Source organism: Taeniopygia guttata, chromosome 31, assembly GCF_048771995.1.
Source record: "Taeniopygia guttata chromosome 31, bTaeGut7.mat, whole genome shotgun sequence".
NCBI lineage: Eukaryota > Metazoa > Chordata > Aves > Passeriformes > Estrildidae > Taeniopygia > Taeniopygia guttata.
The window spans coordinates 3,064,267-3,078,866 of NC_133056.1; the positions used below are offsets into that span (position 1 = coordinate 3,064,267).

The following is a 14,600-nucleotide window of genomic DNA, read 5'->3' on the forward strand; positions in this document are numbered from 1 at the left end:
ATTAATGCCTATGAACACTATCATTATTGATTGTTTATCAGAGGCTGAGACCTTAAGAGGTTTCTTCCCCCAAGGGTTGGTGTGTTCTCATTCCCGTGATGAGCTGAAAGGTGCGGACGTGGGAAGTCTGGCCTGCCTTGTGCAGAGACGAGCACAAAGCGGGGCTGCGCTCCGCGGCTCCGGAGCTCTGCTCCCGCGGGGCGGGCAGGCCGGGACCCGGCGGGGCGGCCTCCGGGTGCTGCGGCAGCGGCCACCGGGGGCGCTGTGGGTGAGGCGGGGCCGGCCCCGCTCCCGCCCCCGCTGGGCTGGCACCGGCACGCGCGGCTCCGCCTGAGGCCCGCGGGGCGCGGGGAGAGAGCGGGAGCGACCCCGGGAGCGACCCCGCAGCGCCGGGAAGGGGAGCAGCGCTCGGCGTGGAGTTTCACCGCCGGGAGTCTGCCGGAGCTGCTTTGGAGGCTGCAGCTTCTGTGCTCTAGGTCAGGCTGGGAGAGCTGGGGGTGCTCCGTCTGCAGAAGAGAAGGCTGCGGGGAGACCTCAGAGCCCCTTGCAGGGCTCCAAAAGAGCTGGGGAGGGACTTTGGACAAGGGCCTGGAGTGGCAGGACGAGGGGGGATGGCTTCAAAGTGCCACAGGGCAGGTTTTGATGGGATATTGGGAAGGAATTGTTCCCTGTGAGGGTGGGCAGGCCCTGGCACAGGTGCCCAGAGCAGCTGTGGCTGCCCCTGGATCCCTGGCAGTGTCCAAGGCCAGGTTGGACAGGGCTTTGGGCAACCTGGGATAGCACAAGGTGCCCCTGCCCACAGCAGGAGGTTGGAAGATGATCTAAGATAATCTTGTAGGTCTCTTCCAGCCCAAACCACTCTGTGATTCAAGGAGCAAGGAAGGCCCTTTTCCCAGTGAAGTGTTGTGTCTCCTCTTGGCTCCCAGCTTGCAGTTGCCAGTTCTTCTGGAAGCAGGCCCGGCCACTCAGCTGCGATCAGTCACTAGATCTCGATAGGAGGAGTGTGACATGTTCACAGAGAGGAAGGCTGTAAACAGATCTTCAAGGCCAAGGTAAAAAAAAGCAAAGGATTGAGGAAAAGCCAAAGGAATTTGTTGTGTTAGTCAGTTTTCTGGCTGTTGAAATGCCCCAGGTCATTTTCATAGTTTCTGGTTTTGGTTTGTTTTAGTAAAAAATGAATGTGTTATCTCCAGCATATGCTCTCCAGTGCATGTACATGTGTTCCCATCTCTTTGTTGTATATCAGGTTATATTAACTGAAGGCAGAATCATAACACAGCAGTAAAACATTTAAAGGCATAGTTATCCAGATTCAGGCATTTCTCACTCTGCTCTTTACTTTTTTGGTAACTGTAAGCAAGGCAACACCATCCAGTTTGTCCACTTTTCCTCTCTGAGGAAAAGATTATCCTTTTTCTTTTTTTCTCATTTTGAAAATAGCCTTAGAGGAAAATGGTTATGTGTGTGGTATGTAGGGTTCATTGTTTTACCTTTCTCTTCTGCTGTGTTTCCCCTACTATTTTTCATTCATTATTTTGTCCCAGTTCTCCATTCAGTAGGTTCGAAGGAATTCTAATTGTTGAGATTATGGTTCTTTGAAGGCTCACTTAGCCCACCTTTTGGATGAAGGAAAGAAGAAGACAAAGTCCTCTAAGAAGAGTAAAAAGCTCCCTTTAAATAGGCATTCAGAAATGTTTGCTGATGCCATGCCATTTCTGATGAGTAATCAGCAGAAATGTGTTGGAACAACACCCATCAGTGACTTCACAAAAAAGCCACAGTCAGACAGGTAGGGAACAGAAGCATAAAACCCCAATTATATGTTCTTAACTAAAGGAATGAAATGGACAGATTTTCACCGGGAATTATATACTGGTGTATTCTTGCTCATAGCACTAAGGACTTGTAACAGATTGTCTCCTCACCACATGTAAATTTAGTGTAATGAACTGCTTGCTGCCTGTTGAAGTGCAGGCTACCAGACTAATATTTGCAATGGCAGACATATTGTATGGTTTTCCTTTTAAAAAGAAATTGTCTTTGCTCTTAGCAATCTAGATTTACACCCAGTCTGACAAATATTTTTTAGGCTGTATTTCCAAGTAAATGGCTTACATGATGATGCAGTAAGATAATGTAATGAACAAGAATGGAGTTAATGCATCCATCCTTTTTTACCCTGATCCAGCTGCTGAATAGCAATACAGGGATTCTCACTGACCCCAAGGACAAGCACAGTGCCCAAGCTGTTGGGAAAAGCACTGGGCAGATAAAGGCTATTTCCACATTTCTTGCCAGTGTCTCCTTAAGAGTTCCTAGGTTTTTTACCTTTTAGAGCTATTCTGTAAGTCTCTGTAGTTTACATGTTCTAAATCTAGCATATATTGCTGTAATGCCATCCTAATAGATTTAGAATTGGGATCTACCCAGACTTCAATTCATCTCAGAAGAGGCAACTTTGATTCTTTGAATTATATTCTTTAAAGTTAGAATGACACTTATGTTCACTTTAATGTTAAATTTTGCCAATTAAAGTGTATTATACTATTATGTTAGTCCTTCTTCTGGTGCATTTTTAATACAAATTGAAGCTTTATTCTCTTTCTGTTTCAGACAATCTACAACTTTTCCAGAGGCATGGGGAAACGTAGGTGCAAGTTCAGCTGAGGAAGTCAGAGGCCTGCCCGATGTAGTTGGTAAAACTGGTTTCCCTTAATGTCATCTATTTTAATTTACAGTCACAGGAAGTGTGGTACATGTAACAGGTTTAGCTGTTACCTTGTGAGAGATTTCAAACTGGAGTTACAATTTATTAGAAAGATTACAGCAAATGCAATGATACAGCAAAAGTGGTTTAAAACCACAAAGTCAGAGTACCACCTGGCACCCTGTTGGTCAGGGTTGCAGTGGTTGCAGTCCTGTCAGAATGTAAATGCAGGCGAACCCAATGGGAAGAAATTATGATGTCTGACTCAATTCAGAAGGCTGAATGATTTCTTTATTATAACTATGCTAAAATACATTAATATACTATATAAAGGAAGATACTAAAACCACATATTACTTTCTCTAACTCTATATCTCTAACACAACTCGTCACCCTCTCTGGAGAGTCCAGCCCCAGGTGGGTTGGATTGGCCATCAGGCTCAAACCATCCTCACCAGAATCCAATCAAGCAATCACCCTAGGTAAACAATTCTCCAAACACATTCCACATGAGAAAAACAAGGAGCAGAAATAGAAATTGTTTTCTCTTTAATTTCTCTCTGTGCACCTCTATGAAAAATCCTGAGAGAGGGAGAAATGTGCTGCCACAATGGGTGGCCCTGTGGAAGTTCAGATCCTCCTCTGGATATCCAGTGGTGGTGGTGTCCCAAGTCCCCAGACTGCCTGAATTATATACAGTGGAGTTCATGTGGTACATCCCTCAGTGCAGGGAGCTTCATAATGGAATGGAATGATGTAATCCCATGAATGCTAGAATATTTTTGGAGTACATGGTAGTCGTTTCAGCTTCCCATTCTGCTACTCCATAATCAGTTCATTATGGCCCATTAGCACAGATGACCCTCGCTGGATAGATGGTGCAGCTGCTTCCCCAGCTGAATCATTTTAAGGATAAAGAAATACCACCTCACCTTGCAGGGCTTGCCTCTCTCATTTTAACACTTTTATCCTGGTGGTCAGGTGTGCTGAAAACCACCCATCATTAGCAGGTCATCATAAAATGAGGTAGAGGGGAGTAGAGTACACAGTTTGGTTACACCCACGTTGGTACTCTTTCTCCTGCAAGGTAACAAAAATCAAGCTTGGGAAATGGCCTGACACATTTTTGATGCTATGTAGGTAATTTTGAAGATGACGAGGCTTCTAATAGAAAAAAAAAGAGACAGTTGTGAAATTGTTGGTCAATCACATGTTATGTTTAGATGATAAATTCCAGTTCTGATGTAATCAGATCTCATTCCAGAAATGTTGCAAATTTTTTATATTGTACCTGAGCTTAATTGATAGTTCTATGCTGTTATCCTTCTGAAAATCAGAAGTTTAAAATATGCCCTAGTATTTTTAACCTGCATTTGCTAAGATTGAACTTCCCTTGGAAAGATGTTGCACACTGTGAAAGCTGCACAAACTACAGCGGTCATAGTGTCGATTTTGGCATTTACTGTTCATGCATCCCGTGTTCTGCCGCAACAGTTCCAGGCTATAGAATGCTCATTTCTTCCTTGGCAGTTCCTGAGGAAACAGGCAGCAGTACATGGAAGAACCTGGCAGAACGGCGGCAAAAGCATCACGATAGAGAAGTGATGGGAATGCAGCGAGAGCTGGGCTGCATTGGCAGGGTAAGGCAGGAGTTTTTTATCCAGTCTGGAGCTCTTCTAAGGTCAGGGCCCAAGATTCAAATGATCACACTGACCTACTGTTACAGGAGATGGCAGCCTCTGTTTTGAATCTTCAAGAACTCCTTCAGCTTCAAGTGATGAAATCAGATGAAAAGAGTAAACTTCTGTTTGAAAAGGTTGCATCTGACATGGCTTTGGAAGCCTTCTCATTTGAAGTAAGGCAACTCAGCATTGGCTCAACTGCAGTTACTTGTATCTGCTCTGCGTAGCGTCTTCTTATGGCTTGCTGGAGTCCAAAATTATTGGGTTTTTACTTTTTAAATTTTCTTTTATGTGTTTTCACTTTTCAGTGAAATTGAAAGTACATTTTTATTGCAGGGTTTGGAAGAACTCTGGAATATGATACACGAGGAGTCCTCAAACAGAAGGAAGTGTATCAGGGCAATGGATGCATCCCTAAAGGAGACTGAAAGGAGTCGAGCCATGAAAGTGAGCTGCAGTCTTAATAACTGTTACTTAAGCATAAGATTGGTATTTGCTGATACAATGCTGGGTGCAGAGCAAAGAGTAGCTTGTTTCCAAAGGAGTCAGAGGTCTGCCTGTAGTTCTGTTGTGTGGTGATTGCTTTCTTTTCCCCAATAAACTATTCATTTTATACCCACATAATCAGGAGAAGCCACTTTTTTCCTAGTTTGAAGGTGTTTCTTTCACAATTACTTATGCTGAAGGTGCAAGGAATATACAAGCTGCTTTTATTTCCCAGGAGGGTTGTGTAGGTCAAACTTTGATTTGGTCTGTTATTTTTGGGGGGGACATAACCATTCTGCAGTTGAGAAGGAGCTTAGACATGACCTAGCTTGATTTTAGTTTGGGTTGGCTGGATGTCGCTAGCAGACATGTTGCAGTTTTGTAGTTTTCAGCCTAACCTGTAAAAGTCATTGAACATCATAGGAAATGTTTGGATTAAAAAAATAGACTGTGGAAGAGCTTGCTGCACTGTCCTTGTAGGCAAAGAAGAGCTGTTTGTTCTACCAGTGCCAGTTGCTTCTCTTTTTGTAATTCAGGTACGATGAATAGGTCCAAGAGTACCACCAGTAACCTTTCTGTTGGATTAGTTACGATAAATTTCAGAGATGAACACATTTGCTTTAATTTTGTGTTCACTCAAAACAGGCACTGGTGGATTCCCTTCAGATATTTGAAAGGAATTTAGTTAGATTTTTAAATTCATATTATGGCCAGTCTGCAGAGCACTCAATTATCACAGGTATTAAAGAGCAATCAGCTGAGTAGTAGCAAAGTAGAATGTTTTAGTTACTGTTTTTATGAATTACTGAAAAAGTTAGTCTTTAAAGTAACTAAGATTAATATTTTAAAATTTACTTTTCAATCTGTGTGTCATCCAATTAATTTTAATTCACTTTAATAGTTTTAATTAATGAATAATTAATGAATCGAATGGAATTAATTTTAATGGAAAAAAATCTCTTGCTCATGTAGTTTTTTAATTTGGGATACTGATATTTGAGTTAACGTTTTGTTGTTTCTTTTCTTTATTCTTTCATTGCACAGATAACAGAGGTACTGACCAAGTATACAGTGAAACTGGAGGAAATTTCCTTCTTCTTGGCAGCTGATGTTCACAAGCTCATAAACAATAAGGCAATGGTAAATGTTTTACCTGGAACAGGATAGCAGTCTGAATATTCCTAGAATGTCTTTTTTCCTAGCTGAAATTAATTTTTTCTGCCTATCAATCACTGAAATATAGAGAGATTTCTACTTTGCAGGGTATTTGTAATAATTTGTATTCTTTTTTCACCTCATTTTCTGTAGAAGATATATTTTTTTGTTCGTTTTTGCATGTTGTATGCTGCTTCTACTCCTAGTTTTGTTTTTTTTTTTTAATATGCAGAATATAAACAGAGCATTGCTGGGTAATGAGAGGGCAACTGCCAAGCTGCTCTTTAATCTAATGAAATTGGAGCTTGAGAAAGAAAAATTGCATCAACTGAAGTGGCAAGAGAGAGTCAAGGACTGGAAGCTCATCCAAAAGAACTGTGTTATTCAGAGCTTCAGGTCAGAAGTTTTGCAATCTTATTTTGGACAATGAATAACACAAAGTGACTAGTGTTCACTTGTGGTTTCTATAAAACCACAAGTTAAAAAAAGTTATTTTTTCTTTATACATATCATGTATGATATCATGTTTGATATCATGTTTCCATTATACGTATCTTTTTTCCATCCTGCAGAGAATTTATGGCAAGTGAAGAAGTACAGAATCCCCCAGCTGTGAAAATGGAAAATATGATTAAGGAGCAAATTGTACTTGGTGAACAGAGACTGAGGGTTTCGCAGCATATTGGATATGGCAAAAGAGGATATAGTATAAAGGAAAACAGTTCTTGCTGGAGTTAATGTGAGGAGCTTGGCTACAAAATGCACTTTGCTTTCTGTCAGTGTGTGATTGTTAAATTCAGCAGTAAGACAGGGTCAAACCCTATTTTTCTACAGCTCTTTTTAATGGAAAAGCATTCTTGATTTTCACTGCACCAGCTACACTAAAGAAGTGGTGATTGTGGGCTAAAAATGCAGGAATGCAAAAGTAAATATTACTGACATTTGAAACTGGTAGAACTGGGCAGACAAAGATGGGTGGAGAACTAGAAGTTGGTGTTTTTTTCTCCAAGGGGTTTAATTTGTGTAATAAATTCAGAGAGGAATATGGATAGAAATCTGACACTGCTGTGTTTGAATATCCATCCTGAACACAAAAAGCATTTTTGGGTGCAATGCATTACTGTATTTACAGGGAGTTTTTTTACAGTGGATGTTGGGAGCAAGGTAGATAACAGTTCCTTGTTGGGTAGTAAACAGTTGGCCTTGAACAACAACAGTCTCTTTGGTTGATTTTCATTGCAAGATGGCTGTAAATAAAATAAAGCACAGTAGCATGGATGCTCTGATTCATAATTTTGTATTTTTTAATAGTTTTATATACACGTGACTGGTTTGTATTTTAGAATACCTGACTCTTGTTTACTACTTTGATAGTGCCTTGCTGCCTCCAACACATACAAAATCTGACTTAAATGAATGGTACAGAACTCTGGAGAATTTAAACACAAGTATAGGTAAGTTGGGAAATCATACAAACAGTCTGGAATTCAAGCAATACTTTCTTTTTTCCTGGGCAATGATGAGGCATACAGTTGCTTTGAAAGTGCACGTTTGCTCTATTCTTTGTTCCATCCCGCCTTCTCAGTTGCTTTGAGCTGGCAGTAAGACCCAAAGAAGCTGCCTGTGACATCACTTTCCTTTGGCTGGTACAAACACTTGTACATGGTCACATCTAGCAGGAACTGGCTTGGTTAGAATTAATCTGGGGAAATGAAAGTTTAATTTTGACATGGAGCAGTTTTCAATCATACAAAAATGTACTCCTTTTTAACTCTTGGAGAAGAAGAGGGGAAGAAGTACTGGAGGTACTTCCTTTCTCTATGTCCTGTAGGGTGCCTTCCCTCTGTGTGCCTGCCTTCTCTTGCTCCAGAGCACGTCTTGTTGTGATGTTTGTAGCCTGTATGGTAGCAAAGAAGCTGGTAGCAATTGTAAATAACTTGCTACTTCTAAGCATGATTATAAAGGGCTGTGTATTAAAGCATCTTATTTGATTGGTTGTTAGTGTCACACAGATGTGTGACACTGCTGGGATCTGTTCCCTCTGCTGAGATTCAGCACATGGCCTCTTGTCATGTTTCCTTTTCACACTGCACTGTGAAATACAGAATTTTGACTGTGGTCTGTTCCATACCATTCAGACACCCATAGTGCAGAGTTTGTGGAGAAATTGCGTGTCCAGTATGAGCTGGTGCAGGGCAAATGTCAGGAAAAAGTGCAGACCTGCAAGGTGAGTGTCCCAGTTTTGGGTGTGGTAGCCGTGGTACAGTGTGCCATTACAGTAGAATGTGTTTGAGGATCCACCAAACACTGAGATAACAAGTGAAATTAGTTTTTAACCTCTGTCTTAGTTCAAAAAGTAACCATCCATTTAGTTTCACAGTAGTGTTTGGCATTTGTACTTGAAATGTGTAAAAGCTGTAACAAATGCCAGTAATGAAGGGGGTTCTGTCCTGTGTTTATGTGGAGAATGTAAGGACCTTCAGCCTTTGTGCTAAATCTATCTTGGCAAATCTGTCTTGCTCTCTGTCTCAGTTTCTCCTTCTGTATCCAGTGTAATTGTAGTGTTTAGTAAACAAATGTGGGATATAGGAGGCTGAGTCTTTCTCTGTCCATCACAAGAGAAGAAACACTAAGTTTAGTCATGCTTTCTGAAAGTCATGCATGTCAATAATTTGCTATTCTTTTCATTTAGATGACCCTGTTGGATAAGAACATTTGCACAGTAGAAGATGTTGAAATTGTACATTCCAACATGCTTCAGATGACTGAGAAACTAAAACACAGGTTTGAAGAAGAACTGGAGCACATGGATGTATGTTAATTACATTTGCTTTTATCTTCTTGGCATTAGTCTGTTATTTCTGTGCTCCTATCTGCAATGCCTTCTACATTGTAGGCTATTGATGTCACATTAGAAAGAGCTCCATAGTGTGACTAAACACTACAAAGAAACAAGGTTTGGTGTGGAAGAGTTTCACATGAAAGAGTTCATAATTACTGTGTTTATTGTTTGTAATATATTGCATTTTTATTATCATTTATATCTGAAATACATATGCTAGGTATGAATGACGTATGGCCCAGTCTGTCTGAAGGCAGAGGAATAGATTTAAATGATCTCCCAGATGTTGTGATTCTATACATAAAAATGACCACGCAGTTGTTCCTAAAGAGATAAATTGTAGAATATGATTCAGTGCTTTGCCATGTCAGAATAAACAGAAGTTTTGATACTCTCAGCTTGTAGAATAAAAATCCACATTCTTACCCAGTTTACTTGGATTTTTTTTTAGTCACCATATAGAAGACACAATATTGAACACCATTTGTATAGTTCCATGCAGCCTTTTCCCATGTTACATATCCTCTTATTCATTCCTTTCACCTTGCAGCAGTTTAAAAATGAGTTGTTCACTGGAATGTTTTTCTTTAGAGTGATTTTAAGGAGATGGCTAAATGGCATGAGCAGCATTGTCAAGGCTTGTACAGCTGTGTTCAGGAGGCCATGGGTCTGTGGGATGTCCATCTACTCAAACTGTCACAGCAGGAAGATGTACTTGAGGAAAAAGTAGATAAATACAGATTGGAACAGGATGACATAATATAGGTATAAACATAAAAACAATGATGTGGCATAATGTAAAGAAAAGTCTTCTTAATACAAAGAACCCTCTGGAATTCAAAACAGCTGCTAGAAATATCTGACTTTTATATTGGAATTTCTACTTTTAAGTTTCATTCCGTCAAGTGCATTTTTGCTAAATGCTTGATTCACACTGAATGGACAGTCCTGTCTTATTCTTGATATGGCAAAAGTGATAAAGATCACTGCTGCTTTCTGTACAAAGTGGCTGTAAGTTGCTATTATGAGATCTTGTGCAGGTATGGAGTCCGGTTGGATGCCAAATTCTCATAGCTACAACAGCCAGCTTGGGGTGGCTGTGTCAGAGCTGTGCATTATCAAGGAAGATCTTCACAGATGATAAGTTTTGCTAAGGTCTTGGTGTGGAATATACATTCATAATCAAATTACTTGAATCCTAAATAGTTATGGAGATTTTAGTATATACTAAACTGTTTTTATTAGCTTTTTAATGTGGCCTTAGGTGATGAAGGATGATCTGGATACAATTTTGGAAAAAATGAAAATGGCAAGCTGTGAAGAAGAGCTGAAGGAATATTTGGAGAATGCCCTTTCTTCTCTAGATCAAATTAGAGCTAGGTATGAATTTTGTATAAAAGTAAAGCATATTTTAACACTGGTTGTACTACTTAGGCCTTGTTTATGCTGTTGTGTGAAGGTATGGAAAAAAGAGTGTTTCACTTCATGTAAGAATATAAAATAATGCACATATTGAACAAGGTTAAGGCAAATAATACCCACAGTTTAGGAATGGGATGAAGAAAGACTGCTATAATTCAAAAACCATACCACATCAGTATTCCTGTGCATACCATCACATCCATGCCTTATTCAGAAGGTAAAAGTAGTTCAGATTCTTGAATCACAGGAATCAAAAGTTGGTCTGCACCATCACGTCTGCACTCACAGACTTGATCTCATTCAAAGTTGCAGGGACTAAGATCTTTAAGTAGCCAAAGTATTTAATTTTGGTAAGCTCTCTGTTATCCTTCTCGTGATTAGGCATTTGCAACCTTAAAAACCCTTTAAAAATTGGTACAATACTGCTCTTTTTGCTAAACATTTTAGCAGCAGGTGTGAAACCCGAGAGGAAGCAGCTCTGTTCTCACACCCAGGGGTCTTTTCTGCCTGTTAGATCAGAGGCACATTAGAAGAGCAATATGGACATGAGGGGCAGTCTTACACGCCTTATAGTGGGATTGTGGTGGTTTGATACTCTTAATAATCATTCATACAATTTTTAAAAAGCCGGAGGCAACAGACCAAGTGAAAATACAATGTAACCTATCTGAATACATACCTAAATTCCCCATAGTTATCTTTGTTTAGAAGACAAAGCAAATGTAAATGAAAACAAGTGTAAACACCGATTTTTCTTGAATCTAGACTCAGCTTGAACCATTAGTTTTTATTTTCAAGTAAAATGAAAATAAACCAGAAAGGCTCAGTCACAGCTGAGCACAGTGTAGAACTACCAAGAAAGACAGTAATTTGACCTCTCTTACGTAAGCAGAGTTTGAACAGTTCCCCATCCAAAAGGAAGGATGTAAAAGGCTTTATTGGAAATATTTCTTAATTTTTGTGCATTTATTTATTTGTAATGAACTAATCTCCAACAAGCCAGGATGTAATTGTATTCAGTATAAACAGATCAATGACAATGTTTAGCCTAAAGGTTTTATGAGATTTATCAAAAAACTTATATTTAAGGGCACTGTAGTCACACTTAATTTTATTTCTAATATTTTAATCTCTTAAACAGTGATCTTCAATTTGACAGGAATGAGACATTCAAGCAGATTGTAATGAATGAAGTAATGGCTTATCCAAAAGCTATTTTGTGGGAGTTGATTTCTTATAGTATATCCATCAGCCAGCATTTTAATGTGAAGGAAATCTTCAAACAGGTAAAAAGAAAATTTCTTCTGGTTTAAAACCTTACTGGTGTATTACTTTTTCACTTTAGAGAAAATTTACCTTTGAAATTCAGATTACATAAAGTACCGTTTCAGCCATTGAATAAAGTGCTTTTGGTAGAGAGAGCAGAGGGAAACCAAAACATTTCTCAGTCCCGCACTTTTAACTCTGTCCTTGTTACAAACAGAATTTTAGCAAATTCACTTGGCTTTTGAACAGAAAACTACAAGGTAACAGATTTTCAGCAATTGATTTGAGTGTTACAGGTTCTTTAGATAGTGAGTGATCTTTTCAAGACTAGCCTATCTTACTGAAATAGATATATTTGAGAAGGGATATGGATTTTTTAGAAGAAAGCAAATCTATATTTTAAAATGCTGTGGTGGGTGTTTTTTGTTGTTGTTTTGCTTTTAGAACTTGCAAGACACAATAGACTCCACAGTTCAAGATCAAAATAATACCTCAACAGTCCAAACAGGTATTTCTGCTTGGTTGTTTTTCAATCTGTATTTCTTTGGATTGTAACCAGAAGAACTCTGCTTTAACTGTAAATAAGTAGTCGAGGCTTCAGAAGGTGAACATATGGTGGAGCAGCAAGCTGAGAGCATCGTGCAAAGAGAGGAAAATCAGAGTATCCTGAGTTGGAAGGGACCAATAGGGATTGTGAAAGTCCAACTCTTGGCCCTGCCCAGACACCCCAACAATCTCACCCTGTGTATCCCTGAGAGCATTGTCCAAACTCTCCTGGAACTCTGGCAGCTTTGGGGCTGTGCCCATTCCCTGGGGAGCCTGGGCAGTACCTGGCCACCCTCTGAGGAAAGAACCTTTTCCTAATCTCCAGACTAATCCTCCCCTGGCACAGCTCCAGCCATTCCCCGAGTCCTGTCCCTGTCACAGAGATCAGAGCTGCCCCTTCACTGCCCCTGAGAGGAGCTGCAGCCGCCAGTGAGGTGTGACCTCAGTCTCCTACAGCAGAACCAAATGCCTTCAGCCACTTCTTGTATGGTTTCCCCTCCTGACCCTTCACTATCTCTGTGTCCCTCCTTTGGACATTTCTCTAATAGCTTTAGGTCTTTCTGACATTGTGGCAATCAAAATTACCCCCAGGGCTCGAGGCAAGGACATCCCAGCCCAGAGCAGAGCAGGACGATCACCTCTGTCAGCTGGTGCCAGAAGATGGGGACAGTTGTCAAAAATCAGCTGGAGAAAAAAAGCTAACAGAGAAACAGGTGATCTTGGCACAGGAAATTGAAGAAACAGAGGAAGAAAAAGATGAGGAGAGTATGCCTCATAAAAGTGAAGAAAATGAGCATGCAGAACAGGGACTAAGCATTACACAGATAAGTGAGCAAGAGAATAAATTTGAAGGTGAAGGCAGTCTTGTCCAAATTAAGGAGAAATAGGAAAAGTCTTTTTGCTGAGAATGAGTAGAAAGTAATTTTTTTCTTAGTTTGCTTACAAAGCACACAGATCCTTTTATGGGAAAATGGAGTGTATAAAACAGTTCACAACCATTCTTTTCAATCTTTTACCCTTATAGAAACCCTTTGCATAATTTTTTTTTTCATCTGTCTTTCATCACAGTGTTCTCAGCCTGTGGTTTTAAGCTAAGTATTTGTACCTAAGTATTAATTTTTCAGTTTCCATTAATTTGTTGCCATAACAAAAACCTTTTAAAACATTGTCAACTCTGCCTGTGTCTTGCTGGCATATAAATATATAAAAATATAAATGTATAAAAATATAAATGTTGCCAGCACTGTGTAAATGTCCAAATTGAGAATGAAAACATTATTCTAAATATCCTCAGGATTCCTACACTAGCTGGTGCACTGTTGATTCTATGCTGGTACCATCGCATCCCATCCCATCGCATCCCATCCCATCGCATCCCATCGCATCCCATCCCATCGCATCCCATCGCATCCCATCCCATCCCATCGCATCCCATCGCATCCCATCCCATCCCATCCCATCCCATCCCATCGCATCCCATCCCATCCCATCGCATCCCATCCCATCGCATCCCATCCCATCGCATCCCATCGCATCCCATCCCATCCCATCCCATCCCATCCCATCCCATCCCATCCCATCGCATCGCATCGCATCGCATCGCATCGCATCGCATCCCATCCCATCCCATCCCATCCCATCCCATCCCATCCCATCCCATCCCATCCCATCCCATCCCATCCCATCCCATCCCATCCCATCCCATCCCCTGGGGCCATGCCCATGGACAGGATGGAATAGGGGCCGGGCAGACACCCCACAGCCGTGCTCCATGCCCTGGGGCGGCGCGGGGCTGTCCCTGCCTGGGCAGTGCAGGGCTGGGCTGTGTTCTCCGGCCTCTCCCGCAGCCCCTCAGCTCGGGCTGCGCTCGCTCTTTGCCAGGTGCAGCCGTGCAGCGCACACGAGAGCAGGAACGCACCCGTGGCCGCTTCCGCAGAACAGCGCAGGTACCTGCAGCCATCCCCACCTGGGCTGGGCCTGCTGGCACTGCTCAGCCCAGCACTGTGCTCGGAGCACTCCATGCAACATCCCGGGCTTCTTGCCCTTCTGCTACAGATGGTTTGCAAATTCATGAAGAGGACTCGGGGGGAAAAGAGCAGCGTCACGGGTGCTGTGGTCAGAGCCCAAGACCAAGTGCTGCCCTGCTGGATTTGCTTGTGCAGGAGAGTCCTTCCAGCCCAAAGCAAGTAAGCAGCCTGTGGCCTGGATTTGATCCTCCCAGCAATTGCTTGGCCTCCGAAGCCACGCCTGCTGTTCCCTGGAAGCCTTTGAGGCCATGGCAGTGTGGTGGCAAGGGAAGCACTTCTCTGGGGCAGCTGGGCACATTCCTTCCTCTGGCAGCTTTCCAAGTCTGCCCTGCCTTCTCCAGGTGCCTGCCATGATGAGGTACATCCTCGTGGCCAATGAGTTTCCTGAGTACAATCTGTACAGGCCCCTTCTGGATCTGGCAGAGGCACAGCCCTGTGACGTGGTGATGGCTCTCCTGCGTGTGGCC

General features: G+C 41.6%; 1 protein-coding gene and 1 long non-coding RNA gene across 5 annotated transcripts; both read left to right on the top strand.

The window, feature by feature from the left end:
- The first annotated feature begins 341 nt into the window (after positions 1-341).
- LOC140681107 (coiled-coil domain-containing protein 180-like) lies at positions 342-9,652 on the top strand. 4 transcript variants are annotated; one of them, XR_012052351.1, is made up of 12 exons: positions 342-476; positions 839-1,052; positions 2,614-2,696; positions 4,238-4,347; positions 4,434-4,562; positions 4,726-4,836; positions 5,920-6,015; positions 6,263-6,426; positions 6,603-6,682; positions 7,405-7,484; positions 8,723-8,842; positions 9,464-9,652. XR_012052351.1 is itself a non-coding variant. In XM_072920488.1 (12 exons), exons 3-11 carry the CDS (start codon positions 1,692-1,694, stop codon positions 7,440-7,442), a joined length of 909 nt encoding a protein of 302 aa, XP_072776589.1. In that variant the 5' UTR covers positions 342-476; positions 839-1,052; positions 1,602-1,691; the 3' UTR covers positions 7,443-7,484; positions 8,723-9,301. The 4 variants fall into 4 exon arrangements, 1 of the variants encoding a protein (XP_072776589.1); XR_012052352.1 differs by having other exon boundaries at positions 927-1,052; XM_072920488.1 differs by lacking the exon at positions 9,464-9,652 and adding an exon at positions 1,602-1,789 and having other exon boundaries at positions 8,723-9,301.
- Positions 9,653-10,132: 480 nt separating this feature from the next.
- Positions 10,133-12,850, top strand: LOC140681108 (uncharacterized). The gene is made up of 4 exons (XR_012052353.1): positions 10,133-10,252; positions 11,436-11,580; positions 12,005-12,068; positions 12,698-12,850. It is a non-coding gene; the product is annotated as an uncharacterized lncRNA (long non-coding RNA).
- The last annotated feature ends 1,750 nt before the right edge of the window (positions 12,851-14,600 follow it).